At 41.5% G+C, this 26,909-nt stretch overlaps 1 protein-coding gene and 1 long non-coding RNA gene across 10 annotated transcripts in view; one reads left to right on the top strand and one right to left on the bottom strand.

Moving 5' to 3' along the window:
* Positions 1-26,182, top strand: part of LOC111248386 (epithelial splicing regulatory protein 1-like) — a 62,499-nt gene extending 36,317 nt beyond the window's left edge. For 6 of the 9 annotated variants that reach the window (XR_015325226.1, XR_015325232.1, XR_015325229.1 and 3 more), the window contains 15 exons: positions 1,867-2,001; positions 3,935-4,033; positions 8,617-8,752; positions 9,155-9,244; positions 9,389-9,443; positions 10,006-10,116; positions 10,506-10,681; positions 17,205-17,357; positions 17,830-17,947; positions 18,255-18,450; positions 18,728-18,907; positions 19,168-19,317; positions 20,251-20,342; positions 21,186-23,215; positions 24,762-26,182. Coding sequence is in view for 1 of the 9 variants with exons in the window: in XM_086985635.1 (XP_086841761.1) it covers positions 1,867-2,001; positions 3,935-4,033; positions 8,617-8,752; positions 9,155-9,244; positions 9,389-9,443; positions 10,006-10,116; positions 10,506-10,681; positions 17,205-17,357; positions 17,830-17,947; positions 18,255-18,450; positions 18,728-18,907; positions 19,168-19,317; positions 20,251-20,342; positions 21,186-21,649; positions 24,762-24,799 (2,193 nt within the window). In the remaining 8 variants the exon portion in view is untranslated. Of the gene's footprint in view, positions 1-1,866; positions 2,002-3,934; positions 4,034-8,616; positions 8,753-9,154; positions 9,245-9,388; positions 9,444-10,005; positions 10,117-10,505; positions 10,682-17,204; positions 17,358-17,829; positions 17,948-18,254; positions 18,451-18,727; positions 18,908-19,167; positions 19,318-20,250; positions 20,343-21,185; positions 23,216-24,761 lie in introns of those variants that run through there. The other 3 variants (XM_086985635.1, XR_015325233.1, XR_015325234.1) reach the window with 3 other exon arrangements.
* On the bottom strand, positions 8,345-15,178 carry LOC147757098 (uncharacterized). The gene is made up of 2 exons (XR_015325235.1): positions 13,672-15,178; positions 8,345-8,790 (listed from the first exon to the last, which is right to left on the bottom strand). It is a non-coding gene; the product is annotated as an uncharacterized LOC147757098 (long non-coding RNA).
* Positions 26,183-26,909: the final 727 nt, after the last annotated feature.

Genomic DNA, 26,909 nt, shown 5'->3' with positions numbered 1-26,909 from the left:
TTTCTATGTAACGTTGCAGGAGTCGCACGTTTTATTCACACAGTTAAACAGCTGTATAATGAGACGAACAGGTCTATTATGTACTCCGTGAAAACTGTTAATACATGCTAGCGGATGAACATTTCCTTATCATGCACATCAAAGTAATGAAACTATTCAAGGAAAATCAATATGTCTTCAAATACTTCAAGAGAAAAGTCACAGCAGCTACCAAACGTTTTCGTTCGCGCTTCGTCTGCAGCTTGCGCATAAACACCGCAACCAATGACCGAGAGAAAATGTCCCTAGGGGAATGGAAAAGCTATCCGTCCATGCTGATATAAGAACGTCGAAATTTAACGACTATCACGTTCCTAACTGCGTACCAGTGCCAAGTGTAACTCTAAAATCATCTTCTTTGTAGCATATGACTACAAGTAACGTAAAAAAGCTTTTCTACGGAACATGTAGAACTCCAGTGCCAATTGCCGCCTACCGGGCAAACTGTATTTCTAGGTTGAGTTTGACCTCCTTTGTTGCGAGCCAACCTATTGGCCATTGCGATCATTTCGCAGTTCGTTTCTGTCCTCTATTGTTGCGTGTAACGATGATGGCGATATGTGCGTTTCCTCAGTGCACCGTGTTCTGCCACTCGACGGGGCCAAAGTCAGAGTGGCTGGACGAGTCTGCCGCCATCTTTGTCAACTTGATAGCGCCATTTTATCGGGATAGTCGTGGGGCGAGGGAGGGGGGACGCGGTCGTTTCGATTCTCTTCATAAAACTTTGTTCAGAGCAGCGGCGGCCGTAGCAATGACGGTGACCGGATCATTACTGCTTTGGCAAAGTGCTTTTTTACCTATTCCTTTTTCCTCTTCGTTTTGATTTTATTCGCGTTGTGATCGCTATGGTGCATTGAGTCGGCTCTAGCCACTTTCAGTAGACAGTCTACCGCGACAGGTATGGCTCCTTCAGTTACTTAACTTCTATCCGTTCCACTAGCCTGCCATTATTCTTTTGATGATTCGCGCTAATGTTGTTAGTCTTTTGGTGAGAAAAAGCACAAGTGCCATTTCAGTGAAAAAAAGCCGAGAAGCATATATATATATATCTCTATATATAGCGAAAAGAGAGAGAGAGAGAGAGAGAGAGACAGTTTGAATGTGGTATTGTTAGCGCAGACTGAAGGGAGGAGGGGTAAGGCTAAGAAAAAGATTCGAGGCCTATTTACATCCTTGGCAGTGGCGCGTTGTGCGAATTTATCGGGCGTTCTAATTCCCTATATCGTATTGTCTCTCTGCTAGATACGTTGTTATACTGCTGAATACGTCATCTTTATACCGATTAGTATAAGGAGGTGTAGCATTTTCCACTAACGCTATTTTAGTATTATTCATTAGTTTTTTTTTTTTTTTTTTTTACTTATAATACTTTCAAGTTGTAAAATAACGAAAAGTATTTGTATTTGAATTGATTGAAAGCTATTCTTTAATTGGCAGTCCGAATTAGAGCATAAGATTGCGTCCATTATCCCGAAACACGTGCGGCTAGATAAAGTAACCCAACCATCACAAAGAATATTGGACACTGAAAAAGTCTTACGGGCTAAAATATCTTAATGGGTAATTTCTGTGATGTTAAAAAATGAAGGGGTTAGACCTGACTTAGCACTTGTATTGACCACGATGTATATGATATATAAATATGCGGGTGGTTGAAACAAATGGTAAGGTCTCAAGTGAACATATTCTTACCTATGTATTTAGTTCTTGATTTTTATTAAAATATTAGTAATCTATAAGCAATGATCGCATGTAACTGGAGTTTATTCTTACTTGAGCTTTGTTACCTTGTTTGCTGTACGTCTTCTGGGTCGTTTTAACGAGCAGGTGATTTTGTCTCAGACAGACGTAGTGAAACCTCGAGCGGTCGATATCAACGATAACGTACAACTCAGTGATGAAGTACGTGAACAGTGTAATATAGCTGAGGAGCGCGTACGTGAAGCGAGACCTCTTGAGCAGGTTTGTACCAAATCATTGAATCAAGGTTTAGCTTTCTTTTTTTTTTTTTCGCAAGAGAATCCATTGTTTTAGATCCGATGAAGCGTGTTTATCTCCCAATTGAATCGTCCGAATGTCAGACAAGACTGAACCGAAAAACGACACACGGAGTGAAGCTAATTTTCTTGGGCAAGAGAATATCAGCTTATTTTTTCATTAGTTCAGGTTCAGTTATTTCAAATTATGAGCTATTCTGTTTTGGCACAAACGTTACGCACACGCACACACGCACACGCACGGGTTTCTATCTTACACTGAAGTATCCCGAAACTGGCAAGATATATTCTATAGTTTGGTACATGGACCTTGTATGATTCCCTGTTCGCCCAACTACCTGTTTATCAGTATAATTTACCTCAGATCCTTAAAGCTAAACAAAGACAAACAAACAACGAAAATAATATTTGCACCGAGTCAGCACAATATTAACGAAACTTCCTATGTTTATCATTGCTGAAAATGCTTCCAGTAGCAGAGTCGAGTACGATCTTGCATCATATAGATTGTTGAGTTTATAAAAAATAATTCAGGAGATTTGCCGGATATTTGAAAGATGGTATCAGGGGCAACGTGCGGCATGATATCTATCATAATTGTCCCCGTATCTGGAGCATCTACGTGTATTGTGAAGCTCCTGCAAACCCGGTCTCCTGCAGAGCGACCCTAAGTATGGACGCCGGCTAATATAAACAAGACGCGACTCAATAACGTGCAACGTATCAGTGGCCGCTGTTTTGCTTTAATTCGAAATTTTATCGCCTTGATCGTGGTCAGATTTACGAGCCGTCGCAAATCTGTGATTACCGCGTGGAGCCGACATCGAGCTTGTTACACGTGGAATCTATGCGACCTGTGCATCGCTAGATCGTCCGCCCATAAAATGATTTCGACTGACCTCCTCGGTCGACCTATTTAGCCAGACTATTGGCAGGATACAGTATCAATAATATTTACTTCACATAAAACACCTAAAAGTTCATTAAGATCCAGTGGCATCGGTACGTCAATATTTGACGACTTGGAAACTACTGTCTTCATACATAAAACTTCATAGCAGTTCTCTGGTGTGAGTCGCTTTCAACATGTAACCCCCTTGCTTAGGAGAGAAAAATTGCAGCAAGAAAACGTTCGGTTCGAAGTGGATATTTTAATTGGGACACATTTATTAAAAGTCGATCTTCATTTGACCCGTATTCCGACAATACTCTTCATTCCTCCTTTCTTTCTTTTACAATAATCCTATCTGTAATAAATTGATCCTTTATTGATAGAGGTAAAATGTACATCTACCGGTTGCTTATCAACCCCTATCCTGCGCCAAGATTGTATGGCAGCTTTGCAACACTCATCATCTTTTCGAATATGATGCGACGCACTGTGACTATGACTCGCTATGGAACTCATAATCTGAAGTCGATTCCTCAACAGATTCTATAGATAGAATGCCCTACTTTTCATAATCTGCTAGATGTTTACGTTAAGTCGAATTGAAGGTGAAAATCAATTGTACAGCGCCTTGCCCATATTTCCTTGCCCAATGATTCTGTAATATCATTAAAATTAACATCGCTATTGATCGGATTAAAGTATTTGTCAATGTCGGATCTAAAATTCCATATGTAATATACGTTTTCCCAGGTACTGGAGCTGCCCATTTCGCGGTGCGGAGCATCCAGACACGAGAACAACGCGTTCTGCTTGTCTGTATTACAAAGTAGACAGACAATAATAGAACTTAGTGCTATGACTGAAAATTTTGATCGTGACTGTGTTCTAGGACTGCCACTTCTCTAAATGATAGGATGTGGCCTATTATGGATTTATGAACTGTTGAACAAATATTCTCTGACTATTTTTTTTTTACCTTTATTCGTCCTGTCACTCTAATTATTAGGTGATTGAAGAGTTTATCAGTCTCCTACAAACGAGACTTGATTGTTCTGACCCGGCGGATTTCCAGCTTGTCACTGATGGCCAACTTCATCTTCGACAGGTAAAAATAATTCAGTCCCGTTTAGCTGACATTTGACGTCCTACTTTCAGCGTTATAGAACGGCCAATCCATGCAGCAAGCATACACTGTCGCGTTTAAGGCCTAAACGTACCAGGGAATCAGCTAAGTTCACTTACGTAACTCTTCTCGTTGCTAAACCGGAAAAATTAGGGGTCATTTTGTGCAAAGTTTGCGTGAGTCTTCACAATGGCTGCATGGTGAGTGTCATTGACTGGCAACATCTGGGAACTTTAACATTAAGCTTATTGGCACTGTTCGTAGAGGGGAACGTGGGACAATTCCTTTTCCAAACCAAACAACGCTAACTCGGAATTTTAATACTATTAAGCTGTCAGAATGTTCTGCAAATGATTTAGAAACTTCGTGCGATTCGCCCTGCTGGTTCTTTTTTTTTCTAATAGATTTCAAATAGGAGTCTATATGGAGTAGCTTTGCGTGATTTCGGCATTTTATTGAACGCTTCACTTTTCTCCTATAGTTTCATTGGTATGATATGAGCAATCTAGAGGCTATGTGAGCTGCCGCATTTCGAGCCAGCTGTCATCAATACGAATACTATAGCGGAATTGAGGGACCTAAGTGACCTCAGAGTATAACTCAGCTTCGCGAAAAAACGGACGCGGAGCACATATGTTGTTACAATTACAGTCAGCGAGAAGTCCGTAATACCGTCCAGCCGGCCGCTAAAATCATCTAGCAGTCAAACGTCGTCATTCTTGTAAATCTGGCGATAGCGGTAGATACAAAATAATATGGTGGAAGATTTAGCCCACCGCTTCGTAGGTCTGCAGCAGATTAAAAAGGCCGGACTTCTGATTCTTGACGACAACCCTACTACTAAATAATTGGCGTAGGTGACACTGCTTATGGCCTAACCACAAAAAGTAGTGGCCGTTGAAATGAGTGTCGTATTGACCAGGTTTGTGGAACACACCAAGACATGGTCCTGGGTTCGAGCGGCTCGTAGGCTCAGCGATGCCCGACGGACACCTCGGGCTGTTGCCGGAAAAGCCAAGGTAAGGGTCAAATAGGACCAGATGGCCCACGTCGCAGCAATAAACTAGATGTTGTGCTTCAGGGTAAGAAGAGTCGTTCTTACGTCGCCGTGGCCGGGAAAGGTTAATCGGTACCTTTGTCACGCTTCAGGAAGACATTCTCATGCACGTATCGCCTATGTGTACATGCGTGACTCTGTACAGCGTGGTGACTGCTGACTCGTGCAGGACGTGTGAAGGCATCGAAAGACGGCCATTATTTATGAAACGTGGTACTAGGTTAGATCAAACGTGGGAACATGCGCCACTTACAGCGTCGGGAGTCTCTAAGAAGTTCCTCCGTCGTTTTATTTATAGCGTATCCTATACTATAGAACCTGACGAGGCTGCTACGTAACGAATTTAAACATTTATTCGAGAGGGCAAAGAAGCTGTCTGTGACACACCTCGTCAATCATATTTTACTCACCAGTGACCATGCCCACTTCTACGCACACCCGCAGCGACTCGCGTCGACATCGTAAGCCCATATCGTAAAAGAACAGCAAGTATACATGTCGACATGATCGAGCTCTCATCCAGCCTGTGGATTTGCCCGGTCGTTTTGGTGAGCAAAGAAACGACCCAATCCGATTTTGTATAGTTAACAGGAAGCTGAGTGCCTTTGTAACTTGGACAATTTAAGTCAATTCAAGCGAATGCGTTTCGGCTTACCTAGCGATGTTTCAGAAATTGATGAACCGAGCTCTGCATAGGTTGCGCCACCAGATGACCGTCGTTTGTCTCGATAACACCATATTCTCCCGGGTTTCGAGAAGCATCTGCGACATTTTTGGGAACTGTCTCTGTCCTCAGCGTCGTCGGTCTACACCTAAAAACGTCGGGTGTTTTTTTGTCATACGAAACGTCATCATTCCCTATTGTTTGTCACTTACGAAGTTTCTGAGGGCTAGCGTTTAATTGCTATTGACTCGTACGAGACTTGGCCAAAATCACCAAATTGCTACCCGATTCGGTGAAGGCAATCGTCCATTTTGCGTAGATTATCCCTTACCAGATGACATTTTCAGGTTTGAAAGGGCTCTGGCGAATGGATCTCTCCCCATCTGGTAAAATGTTGCTAGCTAGTATCCTGCATGGCCTTCGTTCCACGACAGCCTGGATAGTAGTAAAGGCCGTTTCTGCCCTTTAGGACTGGTACAAGGCCATGGACGCCGTCCTCTTACGTAACGCAATTTCCGGGGCCAGCAGTATCTAGTGCATTCGAACATTCGCCATTTAATGGCCGCTGTAGCCCGTCCGCAAGCTAATGAGCTGGTGAAAAGAACAATTCGCACGGTTACAGTGAGTTGTTTCCAGTGTCGCTTTTTCGGCAGGTACTATGGCCAGTGAGGTTCTAGGTGCAACTTCATTCGGATTACTTCGGGGATTCAAGGCTGGGCTGCCAGAGGAAGCAGCGAAGTCTCGATCAGCTCAAACGTTCGGTCGTTTTGTATTTAAGCTGTGGAAAGAAGCCCATGCCCGGCTTCGACAGCGGAAGCCTTTCGCGCTGAACGCCCCTACCTAAAAAGCCCATCTTCTGCGCCTACAACTGACAGATCTTGGAAACTGCTGCATAAGTTCGAACCTAAATGTAGCGTCGAAAAGCAAGTCGAGCAGTATAATTATGCGGGCCACGGGAGCGGCGTGTCACCACCGGTCAATGAGACACTAGGAAAGGTTGCCCCTGGTTTCCTACCTGGTCAAAGAGACTAACAAACTTCATAGCCAATGCATTTCTAGCTCCGGACAGCGATGGATGCATGACATCCACTACTCGGCAAGTTAGTCGCTGGTCGCCAACGATCATACCTCACGATTGTTGCAATAGGAAAGCGAGCACGTAAATACATATCAATTCGAAGTAGGACGCTGCAGTTTTGCCCCTCTGTACCACGTGTCGCTGCTTCCCGCCACGTATCACATGTGGTGGCTCTTAAAAGAAATTTTGCCGGTTCTACTGACGAAACAATATAACCTTTCGATCTAGCAGTAGAGGGTTATGAAGCATGAGCTTCTCTTGCTATAACTACAGACCTTCCTAAAACGAAAGGTATTAAATCATGAGTGGCCAATAAACCCGCTTTGAGAAACAACTTAGACTGACGACGTAGAAGTCTCTAGACAATATTTTTTGAAAACAAATGAATTAGTTTGAGCCTATTTCGGCCGTACAGTGGAAAGATCTATTGACTACTATAATGCGACAGAATTTTTTTCCTTTTCATTCAGGCTCAAATATTTCTTCACAAAATGATTCTTGTTTTTTTTAGCGGAGTTATTGTTTTTATAACCAAACGTAGATGGTAGCCAATTGTTCCAAGGCAGAATTAATTGGTAAACAAACTTAACTAAATAACAAAATCAACTTACTCTCGCTCAAGTTCAATAAACGGCAAAAAAATCATAACACGTTACATATGTAAGTGTTCGAAACTACTCAGAGTAAGTTTAACGTGCGCAACTTTGATTTGCTTGTTGCGTCCAGCCGTTTCGCGTACCAGGATGTTTAGCGCTGCTCAGAATAGCTCTGTGATTTTGTGCTAACATGTTTGTCTACTGATTTTAAGGACACGCGGTATAATTGAGGTTTGAAATTTAGGTCGGTTCGTATTGCTCGTATTAAATCCCCTATCCGAACAAATGCTTTGGGCAATGCTACACAGTAATACTAAATCGATCGATGGAGTCTATGGGCAGAGACGATATTTTTCTTACAGCCAACCTAAGATCTTGTCAAACTTAATTGGATCGTGCATCAAGCCTATATTTTTTTTGCTATGAAAGCAGAGATCGTTTAAGCCGTTCGTCTATCGTTTTTATTAGCCAGCCGAAATTGTTCGTTACCCCCCAAATGACACATTCTCGTTTCGTCGTTAAGAGTATCTGCTAGTGCACAACGGCTACAAGTTGATCGTGCCATGCACGTTGGGCTTACTGTGTGGGCTAGAGCCAATAAAAAGTCCCCAACTGGGCAACTTCTAGCGTCTGAAAAGCGAACGCTGTCTCAATATCTGCCTACATATTTTCCTAGTTAGCTTTTCGTCAGGATTATGCTACTAGAAACAATGTTATTCCATTTATATAGAATCGTATCTATAACAGGTTAGTAAAGTTTGCCTATATAATAATAAAACTATGCAGGACAAATACTCTCGGTAATAAAGTGATATTTCGATATAGTTTTGTCTCGCAATGAATTAACCTTCGTACTTTCTTCGAACTGTCTAATAACCCCATTTAGTTCACAACGGCGAAAAAATAATATGACTTTAAACAATTTATTACTGATGGTATTCTAATTCTTTATTTTAGATATTCGACGTAAAGCATTGGCAGAACTAAAGACCGTAGATAGGACCATGTTAGAGAGCTACAAGCTACAGAGGTGACCCGATCAAACTAGAAGCTTTCGTTTGCTCTTATTTCATGCTGTAACTGTTCATTGTCTAAAGATGTAGCAACAATGTTTTTTTATGTCCTTGTTGTTTACGCATGTCGACGTCCTTCGAAATACACACCAACTAGGTTCTTCATCCGGAGTCAGTCCGTCACCAGCTCGTTCTGCCATCGAGCCTGTTTTCATTCTTCGATCTCAGGAAAGAGTTTGCACGATTCTACAATGCCGACTCCGTTCCTAATACTGTCGCCGATATGCTCAACTGTAAGTGTGCGATCATCTGAGGTCAACGGGAACGAGATCTGGGAAAGCATTATAAACCAAGCCAACTTTAACAAATGATCGAATTTAGGAGCCAAATTATTTCCTACCGAACTTTTCCAAATATTCTCAAAGTGTCCCAACTGTGTCATCTACCACGGTTGTAAGAGGAACTAACTACGAATAGATCTTAATGTATGTAAGAAGAATGTTTCATAGAATGTATACATACACTCTTACAGCCCATGTGTGCACGAATAATCTGCGCACCATTATGGTTGATTGTTTAGCTCTAATTATACCGTAATATATTAATAATATATAATACCGTAATATATAATACCGACATAAGAACAGCATATCATTTACTTCTCCAAGAAAGCAAAATTTCCGCTGTATCTTCAGATCTCTCGTTGGACGCGGATAACAGCGCCGAGTTTATCTCTCGTCAACTTCAGAATATGGCTTCCATTGTGTGTCGGATGCTCAATGACGGTAAGACGATTTGATAACTTAGATGCCGCTACGGCAAACAAGCGTACATGTCATTCGTGAATGATTCAACAAAGGATAAACGTTGTTATTTGAACTTATTGCCTGTCGTCGACTACAGTTAACGTAAACGTGTTTTAATTTTAGGGCATAAGTTTACACAACCGGAGGTAGTACTCCAAAGATTAGAACCCGGAATTTGGTAAGTTTTTGCTTGTGTTTTTTTTCCAGCTTAGTATAAATAAGCCTTATTCAAACACACAAGCCGCAAAGTTGCATGAGTTTAAGAAGACTGGGATCAAGCAAGAACTTTGGACAGCCTCATGCAACACAACAACAGAACGCCAACACAATAAACAAATCAATAAATTCTAGTAACTCTAAGCGGAGTACTTTGTAGTTTTTTTATGCAACGGATATACGGCGGTAAGGAATTTCCAGTACGTCACTGTAGGTATCTCGGAGGGCTCACTACGAGGTTTTCTCGCGTCATTGATAAAAGTAGTAAAGGCCTACGGCCGTATCCAACTGTTACCTAAAAGGGTGGTGGTGGTGGCGAAATCAGATGTAGCTTGCTTCGTGATTGATTGTGGGTTACATCAAATCATCTATCGTGCATAATGTATGTGCATGTTGTTGGCTTCATGCACGGTTGCACTGGTGTATTGTAAGAATGGGTGGTAATTAATCCTGCAATTCTATGCTCATAAACACCAAGTACGATAACCATTTTCGTTTACGCTTTATGATGATATGATTTCTAGTTCAAAAGGCGACACGATTGAGAGTGGCTGTGTAGCTCGTGCCCGAGGACTCCCATGGCAGAGTTCCGACCAAGATATAGCAGAATTCTTCCGGGGACTTAACATCGTCAAGTTCGTCTTTTTTTATTGTTTTTGTCAACTTAATAATAAGTAATAACGCACATTTATAAACTTGAAAAAAGTTAATAGAATATTACAGCATTAAATTGATAAGCATTTAAAACTTCCACAGTCCTTGTGTGTACGTCTCTGAAATCTGTGTACGTCGTTTCCTCCGTAAAATGAAAGTTCTCGACCCGAACGCGCTTGGCGCTAGGTGTACGCATAACTCAAAAAGAATCCCCTATATTTGAAAACATTAATATTTAAACAATAACTTCTCCGAAGTAATGTGTCGATTATAGTTTCAGTATGTTGCAAGCTATTAGCCGTACACTTGAATATGCTGCCGTAAATGCGTTCAGGAACTTTTTCTTCTTTTTTTTTTTTATTATGAACAGAGGTGGTGTGGCTCTGTGTCTCACTGGGATGGGACGTCGCAATGGTGAGGCGCTGATTCGTTTCGAGTCCGCAGAACACCGTGATATGGCTTTACGAAGACATCGACACCATATTGGACAAAGATACATTGAAGTTTATAGGGCCACGGGTGAAGACTTCGTTAACGTGGCTGGAGGTAGGTGTACTATATTTTAAAGGCAATAGTCATAAGACTAATTCAATAAACCCATGGTATATCTGCTTCCATGTACAGGTTTCGAAACCGGAGCTACAAGTACCTAAGTAGGCTAGATACCGTTCTTATTACGTCTCTGTTTAATGTACGCTTCTTGCCAGCAACCTTCGTTTGTATTGACGCATTTCTAAAGCATTGAAGACTTCTGGGCCGATTGAGTATCGGTTAATCAGTCGCTTGTATGCTCCACCATGGTTAGCAACCATGTTAATTTTGCAGATAGAGACATTCATAGACTTGTTATATGCCGCTGATATGGAAAAATTAATATTGAACTTTAAAACGCTACTTTTATCGGGCGCAAACGCTACGGAAGCTCTAGATTCGTCTATGCGTAACAATACCTCCTTTAGTTATACCTGTCGTCCTGTAATAAGCATAGATTAAAACAGGATACAACTTTAGGATGTGTCCGTTTGGATTTGCTACTTAGAGCAACGGAACAGCTAATATAAAATTCCCCCAAATTGTGCTCGCTTGTGCAGAAAATCTTTATTTAGACATGAAGTCAAAACACGACATCACTAATTTATAGAACTTATTCTGGTCGCGTGGCGGGCCGTGCAGGTCACAGGACCCTAAAACTGAAAAAAGAAGTTACAAACAAAATCTTTGCTTCAGATATGTCAAGAGGGCCAGGGTTTATTTACTAGAGCGTACAGCGAGTCCTGTATATACTTCAGTTACGGAGACACGACGAGAGACAATGTTCTACCCATTACAAGTCCAAAAAAAAAAAAGAACTCGCATCCCAAACGCGTTTTTCTATTGCAGTAGAGTATGTGTTGAAGCTAGTTTTCAGTGCTATTTATCGATACGAGTTTTGTCATAACATGATTTCACGATGCGCACAAAGCTTTGAGTGTTATTGCACCTTGTGGGATGTCGCCCCAAGATACCGCTGAGATATCGTCTGTTCACCGCGCCCTCTACTCGTTAGTCGGCCGGTTGGGTCCGTAATGTAACTCAAACGATGAGAGAACGGAAGCTATTTCGCGTATCAATAAAAAATTTGTCAGGGAAACATCATAAGCACTTCCCTCTTCTACTACCAATGCACAGGCCGTACATTTACATATTTGTATTGAAGTTAAAATTGCTTTGTAAACGGTTTATGCATCTGTGTACATTTCTGCCTAAGGATGCTGGCATCAGAGCAATCTTGATCATCTAGAAATGACGAGCGTTTGAATTGTCAAAGGAAGCCTACCTAGTAACAACAAAGACAAATGGTAACATGGTAGTACGAGTGTCGGTAACGCAGCGGTCGTAAATGGTGCACTCCTGTTAGATATCACAGTGGGGTACAGCGGGCTTTGGCATCAATGAAATCGCCAAAACCCAGATGACAGCCATGTGCTATGGTGACATCATTCAAAGTTATCGCATTTGGGGAGTCGATAGGTGTAAGTTACGTAAGCGTTCTGTTATATTTATGATATTTTCAATTACTTAACTTTATTATTATATAAAGTTGACGCAGCCGACTGTAGTCGCAAAGATTGCAAGCTAGCTTAAAATGCTTCACTAGGTGAAGCGTAATGATTTCCGGCTAGCTTTGCACAATTGACCGAAAATCTGCACACATCAATGTTGTACTTACTATGGGCAGTATTATCATTATTCTTATAGCCTAAACAGAGAAAGGAGAAAGGGAGGTCACAGATCATAAAATATACGATCGCCGTTCTTCATTATTAGACTGAGCATTGCTAAGAAACTTATCCTTTAGTCAGAAGCTTTCGAAGAAGCAGTAACTTATAGAGAAGTAGCACTCTATATTGACTGACTATTGAAGTAGATATTATTGTCCTGGTGGCAAGTAACTTATATGAATATGGCCAGTAAATTATAACAGAATTGATCTTTCAGTTTTTTGTTTTATTTAACTCACATAATAAAGTTTACTTTCTGATTCTGACAGACATTTTTTTTAGCGGGGAAGGCCAAACATATTTCCATACTGCTGCAAATGAATATTGTTATAACTTTTGCGATGAATCTGCAAGAAGGTAAACTTTATAACGACTTTACCGTATAATTACTATATCCCTATCAAATTTACAGTAGTTATTTCCGGCTACAAAATATTTTACTAATTCTCTAGCTCACTGTCAATACTGCGCCATTTTCTAGTGAGAAGAAAAGCAACTTGAACGGTCAGGCCTTTGGTGTGAATAAATATACTCACTATTGTTTTTTTATATTCAAAGCGTCTACGACATCGACCATTAGGCCTCTGCCTGATTTCATAGCTATTTCTGCTGCAAAAGGTTAGTCAATAGGTCGTAAACGGACCAGTTTGGGCGGCGGGAATCTTAAACATCATAAAAGTATGTATGTGATTATTTTGTCTATTTCCTCATCATCATCGCCGTTGTCGTCGTCGATGTATGGCCACTGATAACCCGTCACCAGCATTCACCCTGGCCTTTGCAGGTTCAAGAGGCGACAGTTGTTTGTCTGGTTTTTCGTACGCTGTTCATCAGTGTCGACGGTGCTGCCCCTCTGTGCAATGTGGGTGATGTTATTTGTTATAAACATCTTATTTATGCTATTACTGCAATAAGCCGCCGACTGCCTCGTGTTTTGGCGTCACTCGATCGAAGAATTAGCTCAGATACGCCGCCGGCTTGCGATTGAAAAAGGTAACTCTCGCGTTCTCGCATTATACACCAGCTTAGTTTGGCCGTTGGGAGCGCGATTCAAACATGTATAGCTTGCGATGTTGTTAGAGAAAGTAAACACATTTTTTTTAACCAAAACATGAATCCTTTACTAGCTAAATCTTCACCACTTGGCCCGTGTTGGTACGCCTACCAGGCTGTTTGCGAATTCTAGCGCTGAGCTCGTCAGGTTGGAATCGTTTCCCAAGTACCAGTACCAGTTAGAGTTATGTTAAATACAGTAAGCGAACGTCGGAAACTCACTAAGTTGGAACTTCGTCTTGCGCACAGGCGTAGGGGTGATGCAAATGTTCAAGGACATGTAAAACGAAAAACCTAAGACCTGAGGCTGGCTCTCTAGTAATCTAGTAGGGCACTTCTAGCGAATGCAGGTACAACTCAAGTTACTTGTAAAACGGATTTTGAACAAAACATGATGTCGGGTCGAGACAGTCATTCAGTAGCTTTGCCAGTCTGATGTAGCGGGATTTAAAGGAAGAATAGCAGTAGCGGCGACGGCGGCAGTAGCAGCAGCAGCTGACGTCGTGGCGATAGTAGTAGCTATGGCAGATATGACGCTTTGTGTACAAAGATGGCGTCTGTGTGTCGCGTTTTTACGCGGTAGCTGTTCTGGTTTCCCTGCTGCCTGGTGTTCCTAGCGGCGTCTTCTTACGTTGTCGGTGTGCTGCTGCAGCGTTGAGCGATAAAGGTGAGATAATATCTTATCAAACGGGGCGCCCTCTCCACCAGAGTAAGCGAATAAGATTCAGGATCCCCGAAAAAGCTGACCTCTAGCGATGTAACGCGCTCGTCTATGGATATTCACGCAGTGGATAGGAACATTTCGCCACAGAAACCGTTCCCTAGGTTTACTTTGGAGCTGGCTGTTGGCAGTAATTTCGCCCTCTAAATTTGGGGCAATAACATCTACTGACATAGCAACATGACGACGACGACGACGACGACTGGCCAAGGGGCATTCCTGTGCGTTCTGCTGAGTCGCGCCAATCCGGACCTCGCCGCCAGCCAACATAAGTATTCCGTCACTGCACACGTTTAGGCCGCACGTGAACAGTTACGATTTGACCGTAAACTCTCTAGCTAAACTGAATTACAATACATCGAAGTGAACAGGCGGATGACTCCCTGAGAAACCTAGAGGAAGTGGTAGCGGTGACGACGGTAACGGCGATGGCAATCGTTAGGCGGTCGGCCGACTGGACGCGCCAATTTGACCGAATCTATTAGATACTAAATCGTAATAGTGTTTATATAGTTCATGCACAGCGTGGATCCTTCACAGGGATAGCCATCTTGTGTAAGATGTTTCCAGTCTAGAAACAGGCTGTGCGTAATGCTGGCGTAACAGTGGATTAACTTGAAACTAGTGTGTTGTACTTACGGATTAAATGAAACCTTACACAGACTAATTGACGAAGTCTGTAGAACGTAACTTAAGGCTTTACGGACACCTTGAGCCATGTGAACATTGAATTCGGCCAATTGAAAACTCAAGAAATAAAACTTCGAATAGTGTTGGGCATTTTGGAGGACTGAAACCGCTGTTTCCCGCGACGACAGATAGGAAAACGGCAAGTCTTTAAAGGACAACAGTCTTATTGTCACCTTTGCTGTCCTTGTGCTACCGTGTGTCGAAGATGGATTGGACTCTTGCAGCAGCGGCGGGAAATTCAACTAGGGCAAGCCAATATCCTCTAGTGGTTCCTGGTGTCGGAGTTGTTACTTGTCCTGAGCAGATGCAGCTAATCGAGCAAACCTACCAGGCTCTCATATCTCAAATCATACGTACGTGTACATTCACGTTCAATTACGTAGGTGGCGCAACAATCAGTTCAGTTAACCAGAGATGCTTCTGATAGACGAATGTTCCATGACAAAAAAGCAACGAGAAGTTACTCAGTGTTACTTAGGACGTATAAAGTGAACGGACTCTTTGTTCCTCTATCGAACACTGCTAGTTAAATTGGCCAGCATTACAGCCATTTGTAGGGGTCGCTAAGCTGTCGTTAATACCTTGCGAACAACGGCGCCTTGATTTTTCATTAATACTTCAGTTAACAGAATATATTGTTTTTACTTTAGGTGGTAGAGAACCGCTGAATGAATGCTAGGCGCAGAAAAATCGAAGCGGACTTTTCCCACTTCATTCGCCGAATTTGCGAGCGAATTACAAATTCGGTAAAAATACATCCATATACGTATACGAGAGATGGCACATGGCGTTTATTAAATATCTTGTACGTTAAATTGTTGGACAGAAAAACATTCGACCCGGGCGGTGAAATAAGCTCCAGTTCAAAGTGTAACAATCGACGTAGCGTTTGTGAGTGCGCTTTATATTTGGCCATATCACCTTGGCTGAGTTCAGCAAGGTGCCACGTAGTGTCAGTATCCAAAGGCCAGGCGTCTTCTTATTAATAGGAAGGAACCTACTAGCCGATGTCTTTAATTCTTTTTATTTGCTGATTAAGTTACAATGCATCTTGCGAAGTTATTTTCGCATGTGGACCATTTACGGCGTAAGCATACGGAATGCTAGAATATATGTGCAGCTTAAAAACTATATAATTGATTTAGGGCTCGTCCTATATGTAAATATAGTATGGAACATTTTGTACGGCTAACGTTGTGCTACGATCGCTCGTTCTTCAAAGGATCATGTCTTACTGAGTGCACCGATTTGTATTTGCCATCTTAAACTAAAGCATTTTACGTACATACGTCTTGATGATGTCTTGGTGCTGCGGTGCAGGAAAACCAAAAAATAAAAATTCGAAGCGATTCGTAAACGTTTGTTGGAATAATTGAGATCACTAACAACAAGAAATCGTGCTCCTTACAACTAGAATGTTTATCTTCTCGGATCTACTTTGCTGAGTTTCATGTTTTTGTATTCAATATAATTATTGGGAGATATCGAAACAGTTTAACTAGGAAAAAAAAAACAGCTCAGAGCAAATATGCAGGCCAATATAAATAAACCTATTTAGTCCGAAACAAAAGGCCAGTGTTTTCTATAACTCATTTATTCTATAAAAACGTTTTGTCGTAAAAATTAGACGTCCAGCCTGCCTATCACAAACGTGGATTTTAAATGATTAGCTGTAGCCTTTTTGTACTCAGTCCTTGCCCCAAAGATGAAAGAGCTGAATTTTTGTAAGGAAGCATGCTCTACAGATAAATAAGTAGTCTAAAATTTTGAAAAAACACAGGGTTCGGCTATCGCGTTTTTCCGATTCGATATTTTTGCAGACGCGCCACTGTATAGTCATCTATCTTCACAACAATATCAACAACAACAAAAAATATGAGGATGAGAAAGGAGATTGCGAATCCGTTGCACTAGCATGAAATAATGTTTTGAGCCAGATTCATATCTAGCGTAAAAATGCCTTTTTCTGCATAAACATAGAGATCAGTTTACTAAGAAAATCTGTTTGAGATAAAAGTTTCCTCTGTGATACTATAGGTACGCGATGAGAAAAAAAATTAAGCAGTCTGTGCCAATCCTATCATTTTCGTTATGGGTTTGGCGGCCTGGCTTTTCTGTAATCTGTTGGGAAAGATCAATTGGTCGACAGCGATGCGATAAGTGAGTATTTTCAAGTTGTTGATTACGCTCCAGCTGGAACGGATAAGTTCAATGGATGGTTAGTTGGCTGTTCTTCGAAAATTTCGGTTTTTTGCCGTAGACGCAGAGAGGAACCCGCTAAATCTTCTAACGAATTGGATGCGCCATTGTTTTCTTGCGCGATTATGCACCACCGCACAAACAGGTAACAACGATGAAGCACAGGCGTTTCTCTCTCGAGGTGGACAAGTAATCGTTCGTATGCGAGGTCTTCCTTACGATTGTACGGCTAAACAAATCATCGACTTCTTCGGTCAGAATGATCCACCCATCCAAGTGCTCACGGATAGCGATGAAGGTATCCATTCGGTCACTAATAATAACGCGTTGAATTAGGATTGATGCGACGCAATCGATGAATTATTTCGACGCAGCAAATAAATATTTATGTTAGCCTATCTTATGATATGCAAAGATCTCTGATTTGATAAACCTGGTACAAGAAGAAGTATATAACAGTTCATTATCAATATGGAACGATTTAGAATTATTCCAAAGCACTAGATGCCGTGCCCGATTCGCCATTCAGATATATATATACGACTTCGTAGTCAACTGCGAGATGCCTCTAGCGAGCTGAGATCAGACTGGAGGATCAGTGAAAAATCAATAGCACGCTTGGCATTGCTTGATTAGAAATGTCCGTCTCAAATAATAGGCAACCCTGAAACGCTCATTTACCTCTCACCTGTAAACGTACAAATTGGACTAGAAAGAAAAAGCGGGCATCCCAGAGAATCAATAACTGTCTACCTATACTGATCACACAGGTATTATGTTCGTCAAAAAGCCCGACGGCCGTGCAACTGGGGATGCATTTGTGCTATTCGCGAGCGAAGAGGCGGCTGATCGTGCGCTAGCGAAACACCGCGAAACCATCGGTGCCAGGTAAATATGGGCCAAAAACGAGTATGGTAACGATCCAGGCAACGTCGGCGGAATGTAGTATAATGTACTTTCAAAGGACTCGGATGAGTGGTCTCTAGCGTTTGATAAGCACGAACTTAGCCGTCCAAGCCATACATTGATACATGTTCGAAATGTATACCTCTATGTTTCGAGTTTTACGTCCGGTATCCGTAAGATTAGCAGACGAATACTTAGCTAAGAGCCGCGTGGCTCCAATGTACATACAAGTACCTATGAGATCCGCGATTGTTAATATCTGTATTCGTGTATCCAAATAATTATATAGGTACATCGAACTGTTCCGCAGTTCAACCGCAGAAGTACAGCAGGTGCTGAATCGAACGATGGACACTCATAACCGAAACGCCCAATTTATTATACAACTCCAACAGCAACAACAGCAACAACAACAGCAACAAACAGGACCACAAATGCCGTCGCCCACGAGTGCAAATAGTCCTTTGTTGGCCAATATTTCACAGGTACATCATCAAATATATAACAATAGGGTTGCACCCAACAGCAATGAGTGAAACTATCCAACTTCTGATACGCTAGATGTTATATCTATAGCATTTGTCGTGTGGGGGCAGGTTCTATCGTTTAGTTCTCATAGGGTTTGTTACTGTCGGGGGTACAGAGTCGATTTGCAAACGGGCTATACACGCACCTGAAAATGATAGTATTGTATCCGATCTCTACATTTTGGTCTGCACGAGTGGTTATCTGAAAAATTAGCTAATATTTTTATGGCTACAGGTCCCCTTGTTGCCGCCGCCTCTTTTACAAAGTCAAACAGCGTCTCTAGGCTCGCGCAAGGATTGCATACGACTCCGTGGCCTTCCGTACGAAGCGCAAGTGGAGCACATCCTCGACTTCCTCGGTGAATACGCCAAGAATATTATCTATCATGGCGTACACATGATCTACAATGCTCAGGTTAGTTCGATGTAAGGCACACACAGATTGGACACGTGGTCGAACTTCTTTGCGCGCATATAATATAAAGAAATCGGCGCTTACTACTAACGTCTTCTTTTCGTTAACAGTAGTACAAAAATGTGTCACATATTACAGCTCAGTCAAGCAGGCCCGCTTCCTGAAACGGCGCTGAAGATTGATCGATACCGTTCTTTTTTGATCCGTACCTCTAATACACGTATAGATGAAGGTTTAACTCATGGTACCGTACGTTACAGGGCCAACCCTCCGGAGAAGCGTTTATTCAGATGGATTCAGAGCAGAGTGCTTTCATTTGCGCTGCTCATAGACATCACCGGTATCTTGTCATCAATAAGAAGCAACGATATATCGAGGTCTTCCAGTGTTCACTGGAGGACATGTTACCAGTAAGTATTGCTATTCATTTGTAACTAGAGATAGCGATTCAAATAAACTTAACAGTCGTGCAATTGAAAAAAACGGTTCACTCAGAAGTTGGATGATATTGAAATCTACGGAACATCGTTGCAGATACCTTTTTTTCTTTGTCGATGTCTATTCATCCGATCCTATTCTCGAATCGAACGATCAATCTATCGTTTGTTTCTAAAATAACGAAGCGAAAAGTTCAATAAAACAATGGACTTTTGTTGCGTAGTCATACACCTTTTTGAATCTGGACGTACTTTTTCGTTTTGTTTTACATAGGAGTGACGAGGTGTGCATGGGCCCAGATTGTGGTCATTATTCAGTCGTCCCAATAGCGCACAGAAATAATCCTAATAGTAACCCGGGCGCTGGTCGTATTATCTCTTAGAAAAACAGTACCGATATGACAATAAGAAATAGAGATAAAATGGTTACCGAATCAGTTATCAGTGGACGACAAAGGCAGCTCGTAGTTTCGGTGGGTGTCCGTTGGAAGCTTGGTACTTGTTTTGCTTATCCTTCCAGAAGAAACAGATATTAAATAAATAAAATTATTATCAATGAGAATTGTTTATAAGATCTATGGTAACGCTTTAAATTTGTTTGACCCTTGTGGCGGTGCCGAGTGGAGGATTATTGTAGTCAAAGTGACATCCACAACGATACCTAAACCTTGCGAGGTGGAGGTTTGCGCCCTAAAGATCTCCTTTAACCCTAATGACATTAACATTTCTACTGCGGTCACATGTGACTTTGTATTCTTGGCTTAAGATCAGGTGCATTTTTGTGTTAAGTAGACGCAATTTTTCATAGTATTTAATTAATGTGTGTGGAAGCTCATTAGCTGAAGAGAATGTCGCGCACTAAATTATTATATTCCGTGTAAAATATCATGCCAATTTATTTTGTAGGTTCTTCAAGGTTTACAGGTTCAGCAGTCTTCGTCGCCAGTTGGTGGATTAACTACTCCTCGGCCTGGCCTGGGCGGTCTACCGATCCCTAGGTATATTTTTCAAATAACACGTATTAGCTGCGCTTATAAATGACTGTTACAAACGTGATAGCCTAATTATCTTGTGTTTCAAATCAAACGTTTGCTATAGCCGCCAGTGAATATCAGGTGACTCCTTGTTGAACGATTGGATCAAGTATGTAGTTTACTTATAGATATCCGCGCGACAGTACAGCAGTAACATGTCTGTTGGTAAACAGATCGTCTAGATTCAGATTCAAAACTAAACACTTATACGGCCAGTAGAGTTATAAGAAGGACGATAGATAGAATTACTAATATTATCTTGGGAGATCACTGGAGCACTACTGCCAGGCCTGTTGTAAACGTTTTTTAGGGTTCTTAGAGGCTACCACAGAAATTCTAGTTTTGTTCCTCCATCAAATCATAATTTCGAAAGCAATATTGTTTCAGCACTGACACCTATATTGAAAGGTTTCTAATGGGGCAACAAATATTTTTATTTCGAATATGTTTTTGATACTTTTTGTTTAAATTGATGAATATGTGGTTGAAGCCGATTGACGTCTAAGTGCTCCAACCACTACAAGATCTAAAACAATCTATTTCTGCTGTCAATGCAACATATAATATCAGAAAAGTACAATGTGATAATGATCCAGAAAACCTATACTCTAGGCTAAAATAAATAAAATTTGCATCTGGTTTTCGTAATAATATCCAGCTCTTATACTGTTAAGTTATCTCATAGAATTATCGCAATTTTTTAAATATCACTTGTGTATAACTTCAATGTATATGTAGGTTAATATTTTATCTCTTTTTATGTGCTTTTTATTATTTTTTTTAATGTGCTTTTTATTATTTTCACAGATGGCCAAGTGAAATTTCGCCGTTTGGCGCTGCCGCTACTACAACTGGTGTGGCGTCACAGTTTAGTTCCTTAGCAGGACTTCCTGCAGGCCTCTTTTATCCATCACCGGGCGCACCGGTCACTGCTAACGCCTTCTCAACTCGATCCGCAGCTCCTGGTGCAGCAAGTATACCCTCACCTCGAGTATCACCTACTTCACCATTAGCTCCTCTATCACCTATTACCTCACTATCACCGATCTCTCCCTTGGCCTTCATGCCACCGTCGATTTCTTCCATCACATCGATGGCTTCGCTGACACCGATGCCTTCAATATCTTCACCCCTTGCGCCTATTTTGCTCCCGGCCCACGCCGCCCATGCAGCCCACTACGCACCCGCCGGCAGTTACCCGGCAGTCGCGGCGGCAACCGTTCATCAGGCTCAACAGGCACAAGCCCTAAGGCTTATGCCGCAGCACGACGGTAATCATAGCCTTCAACATCATTACAACCACTGCCAACTTGGCGATACCAGTGGCGTGAACGCGTTGGCAACGCATAACAACGGCACCGCCACAGATACTCCTTCGTAAAAACAAATATCCGAGATACTGCGTACTCATGCGGCGTAAAATCATATCAACTATCATAGGAACTAGCTGCTCTTAGACATCTCTTTATTCATGCACATATATATCAGCATATCATAGACTTGATCGGAGACCATACGCAATAACGGTTTCAGCTGGCATTAGAATACGTAACACATCTTGTAGTTGTATTCAAACAGTACTTCAGGTAGATTTAAATTATAGATAAGTATAAGGGAGGGTGGCGGTAAGGCAGGATTATGTCCACCGTGCAATGCGGAACGGGTAAGAGGTATGCCAATTTCAATTGAAGGCAGGCACTTTTCCAGCGAAATCAGACTACTTCGAAATAAAAAAGACTGCTTCTTTTCATTGGAGATCACATTCCCGCAACGTAGAATGCAGTCTGACAATTGACAAGTTGCAACAAACAGATCTGTTTCTAATCGAAAGCGTTACGTCCAGGCTGCATGTACTTTACAAGGTAGGTCGCAAACTTAGTCGGCTAGGAAATCATCTTTCGGAAACGTCCCGGATGGCGCTTACTTCTCAGTCTCGAAGAACGATATCCGACCCGCCCTTTGCTACCTCTTGAACTCTTCCTACTTTTTGGTTGTATCACTAATACTGGCAGCACCTACGAGCATGCTGTATTTCTCTCTACGGCATACAACTGTGCCACACAGATCTGCATGCGTATATACGTATGCGGACGTATCTATATACGTATATGTGTGTGTGTGTGTTTGTGTGTGTGTATGCGTGCGTACGTGTGTGCACGATCCCATATGCAGGAACGTAATTTGCACATTGTTACTGTACAAAGGTGACTTGTATGTTTGTATGCATCTGGTAGACATAATAGCGAATCAATGTTAAACACAGTAATAACGATTTGTAATATTTTAGTAAAATAAATAGGGTTAATACGAAAGACTCGATATAATACAACTTCCTGGTGCCTTGCGAGGCATTTGGTGTTCAACCACAATTTTAGTCTTTGATGTTACACTGTAATGATTGATGTCTTTGTGGGTGCTACCATATCTCTAGCCCTATTTACTATGGCCTGGGAAGCCTTTCTATCCTTCCTTGTAAAGCTCGTAATAGGGTCATCATGGGTTGAGTTGAATTCTTCAAGTGCTTGCAGCCGCAATCTCGATGGATGCTACCATCCTGAAGTACGGTGTCATCTGGCCTCAAACGGGGATAGCTGGGGCAATGGCTCTTGTTGCGCTACTTGTGAGATGATGCTGTAATAGGTCGCTCTAGCTTTGGGATTTCGGCCTTTCTTCTTTATCCCGGCACCTACTCTGCCTATCCGGTAAATCGGAGCACTGGAAAACGCAACAAGCTAATGAGTTTGGCCGATCAGCGATGGCCGACAGCCGCAGCAGAAGCTACACATACTGAATCCGAATGCTGATGACGGTGCGGTGATGATCAAGCATGATAAAAGGTGATGGTCTTTTACTAACAACACATTGCAACTACTGCTAGAAATAATAATAACATAATTACTGCTACCGCCTCCTATTCACACCCGTATACAGCGGGATAATGCTTACGAGAAGAGGCTAACGCTTGCACCCATCAGCCAGCTATTACCAACTACTAAAAACATTGTTTCTTTAATTAAACACAGCTCATGGCACAATCCCTGCCAGCATGCTAGGCAACACTTCTGTCGTGATTACGATTGGTAAATAATCTTGTTTATATTGAGGGCTTCGTATATGTCCCCGGCATAACACTGGCTCATGTTTACACTGTTCCGAAATCAACTTATGCTGCGGCGAAACGTATGCTGTGTCGCAAGTTGTAACGTGTGAAAAAAAACGTTCATTGCAAGTTTAAACATTAACTTCAGACATACAACGATCGATTATGAGCTTTACACATATATATATAGGTTCATTCAATAGTAGGCTTATTCGAATATATGAACAAGCCTGGTATTGAATGAATCTAATTTTTCTTAGCCGGCATTTGCTGTTATGTATCATCGATGTAACTAGATGAACATTTGAAATTTTATCTCCGTTATTGCGTGGTGCATTGCTTCAGACGACAAACATCTTACCACCTCGTCATCGCGGAGGCACGCCACCAGCCAAGCTAGTCGACAAAACAACTGCTTTACGTTTTAAAGGTCGTTTGTTTCGCCCTAGAGGCGGCTTTTGTTTGTCCGGTCTGTAAAAAAAGCTGTACCTGTTAAAAAGGGATCGTGCCTTCGATTCCTCAAACATCTTGTTGACCCTTCAGATACCACAGGCATTACAAGATCAATAGTGCCTGCTTTGAGTCAGCAGCGACGTTTGTTATTTTCCCTTTATGGTGTTTCCCCCTTTGTGTTTCCAAATATTGTCTATGCTTGACGCCTAAACACCCTAATCGATAAAAGACTCCCTGAAAATAAAAAAGACGGGTCGGTAACTTTTACCAGTTGCAGTCGGTAGCTGTTATTGATTATTACTACTATGCAATTGGATATAGAGCCGCAGCTAAGGCTAAACCACTAGTCGTTCATGAATGAAGAAGTAGGTACTTTACTACTTAAGGTTTTACTGCAACTTAGGTACTTTTTAGTTAAGTAGAGGGCCTGATAGTGAGGCCAAGAAGGCTCACTTTTTGCAAGCGCGAAAAATAGGTTTAAATTGTCGACTTGTTTACATAGTAACCTGACGAGTTAAATACTAACGTGCAACGTATTAGAATTTCGCAGTTCATCGTTGCTGTTTGGTGGACTGTGGTTATTCGGAACGTACCTATCGTGCTCAGTTATACACTCGTTCGGTGTACGTTCAGCGAATAGTCAATATCCTCTATATCGGACTAGTATACAAATGCACCTTTGCTTTGTCGTTAATAAAAAGCGATACAAAGTTTGAAGGCAGGATTCTCAGGACAGTGTAGGCGCATCGGCCTAGAGCGATATAGATGGATAATTGCTTTTCGTCTACCTTTTATATGCTAATATTTTGTAATTTCCTTCATTTTTTCAGCGTATGTCGGCCTGTATACGAGTACTGCGCAGTGTTAAAGTTGCGGACGAGTACAACAATGAACTGCGAGTGCATACGGAATTCTGCCTGTCACCAAAGCATGATTCCCTATGCCAAATCTGATGTCGCTCTGATAATTTCGTCAACGATTTCATAAGCGCATTTGGGTTCGTATGGCGGTGGGCTAATTGGAAGCACGCCCCTTTGAAAAGCTCTTTTGCCAGCGGCCGGTCTGAGATCTGCTATCGCTGATTCAACACGCGTGGCCACGCTCATATCGCAAGACTCAACTCAGAGATTCAATTAATCATAGACATTTTTTATAGCCATTAATTATAATTTTTATCGTTTATTTAATTGTTATATTTATTAATGCATCTATTCTTTTTGAGTTCGAGTGCTCATTTCCGAAGCTGAGTGGTTGTCGCTTGATGTGGCAAATCTGCTATTTAGATGTCGTAAACTTTGGCAAGTAATAAAAAGAAGACACACCGATGCTCAACTTGAACCAGCGAATGATTAACTTCTTATAACTAATCTTCATATCATCAATGCTATTAAAACTGATCCTGCCTGCAATCGTCAATCGTTCGCTTATTGGAAAAGCGAAAGCAAAGAGATCATTACGATGACAATCGTCAACTCATCAGAAAAGAATGCTGGTGACGCATGCGCATTATTCAAGAGCAGCTATACCCTATCTAGATATATTTTTCTTTCCTATATATATATATATATATATACGTGAGATGTTAACCTATAAGCTCCATATTGACTTTGTAGGATTACTATCATCTAATGCAGGCAAGTCGGATATAATAAACGTCCAAAAAATGTGGGATTGCCCTTTCGCCTGTTAACGCAGTCAACACGTGAAGCTGTCGCTAGAAGTGATAATTATTAATTACGCTTTAACAGTGATAGAAAGAAAATAGATAAATATAAACCGCAGTTTCTTAAGCTGAAATATTACTGTTAACTGAGGAGATGGAGCCGCCGATGTTTACATATTTTTGTCAAGCTATAAATAACTTAAGCAGATATTGGCCGTTCGTAAATAGCGGGGCAAAACCTGGGAAATGTAGTGAAAATGAAATGTGTTTTAAGCGAGATGCTAAATCTAGCAAAAAATCAAATTATGTTTGGCGTTACTTTTAAGTTCAACGTATTTTACGAACCGAGTTTTTTGTGTGTCCTAATTGAGATCAACTGCTCTCTATCTGTTGTGTTTTGTTTTCGGTGCGCTGAAACCTTCGATATCATGCTCAGGTAATTTACGAAGAGCCTTTTAAAACAGGACCGGTGTGTCCCATATTTTTTAAAACCGAGATATTTATCTTGACAAGTTTTAGCTCAGTGTGGCATGATTTATATTGTGCTTACTAATTTTCTAAGGATTAAAAATAAACATTCTCTTAGCCGCTGCCATATATTACTTTAACAAAACGATGCGGGATTTTGCAATAAGCTCGTGCAATTTTCTCCACACAATTTCGAAAAATAGAAGGATCCAAGTGTTACGATCCGACGGAATCGACCGTAACAGCATCTCGATTGGTTATTATCTTTCGGTCACCTCAAAGCTTATTTAACATCAATGCGCCATTCCGCTTTCCTCACATATGTGCCTATGCTATAGGTAATTGCCATGCACCGTATCGGAATCAAGTCACTAGCCCACATCTAAATTTGAATCGAGCCCATGAGAATCATCTAGAGCCAGGGGCAGCGGAGTCCTGCTAGGATACTACCCATATTTGAATCAATTAGGGCTGCAAAGATGGTGTTATTAATATCATTTTCGCATCTATTTACAGCATCTTCAAGTTGACGTGAGGGAGGTTTATGAAAAGACTTCGTATAAAACGCTCGTAAGAGAACGAGTCGACGTTTTCAGAATCGAACTAAATGCAAATAGCTCCCAGAGAAAACTATTTTTAATACCTAAAACGTTTAACTCCGAATGGTATTAGCTAAACGCCTACAATGGTCCGTGTTCGCCAGAGTGCATTGTGGTATCAAGGGGTAATGTTCAATCAAATAAAAGATCCGGAGCACTTTTTCAGTTCTACTGCGTCAAGAATCTCTTAGGCTCAGGTTGTTCGACGTACCAGCATATTCGTTCTTTGCCTTTTCTAGAACTATCAG

Source organism: Varroa destructor, unplaced genomic scaffold, assembly GCF_002443255.2.
Source record: "Varroa destructor unplaced genomic scaffold, Vdes_3.0 BEIS01000003.1, whole genome shotgun sequence".
NCBI lineage: Eukaryota > Metazoa > Arthropoda > Arachnida > Mesostigmata > Varroidae > Varroa > Varroa destructor.
The sequence above is the reverse complement of the archived record's forward strand: the minus strand, read 5'-3'. Positions and strand labels throughout refer to the sequence as shown.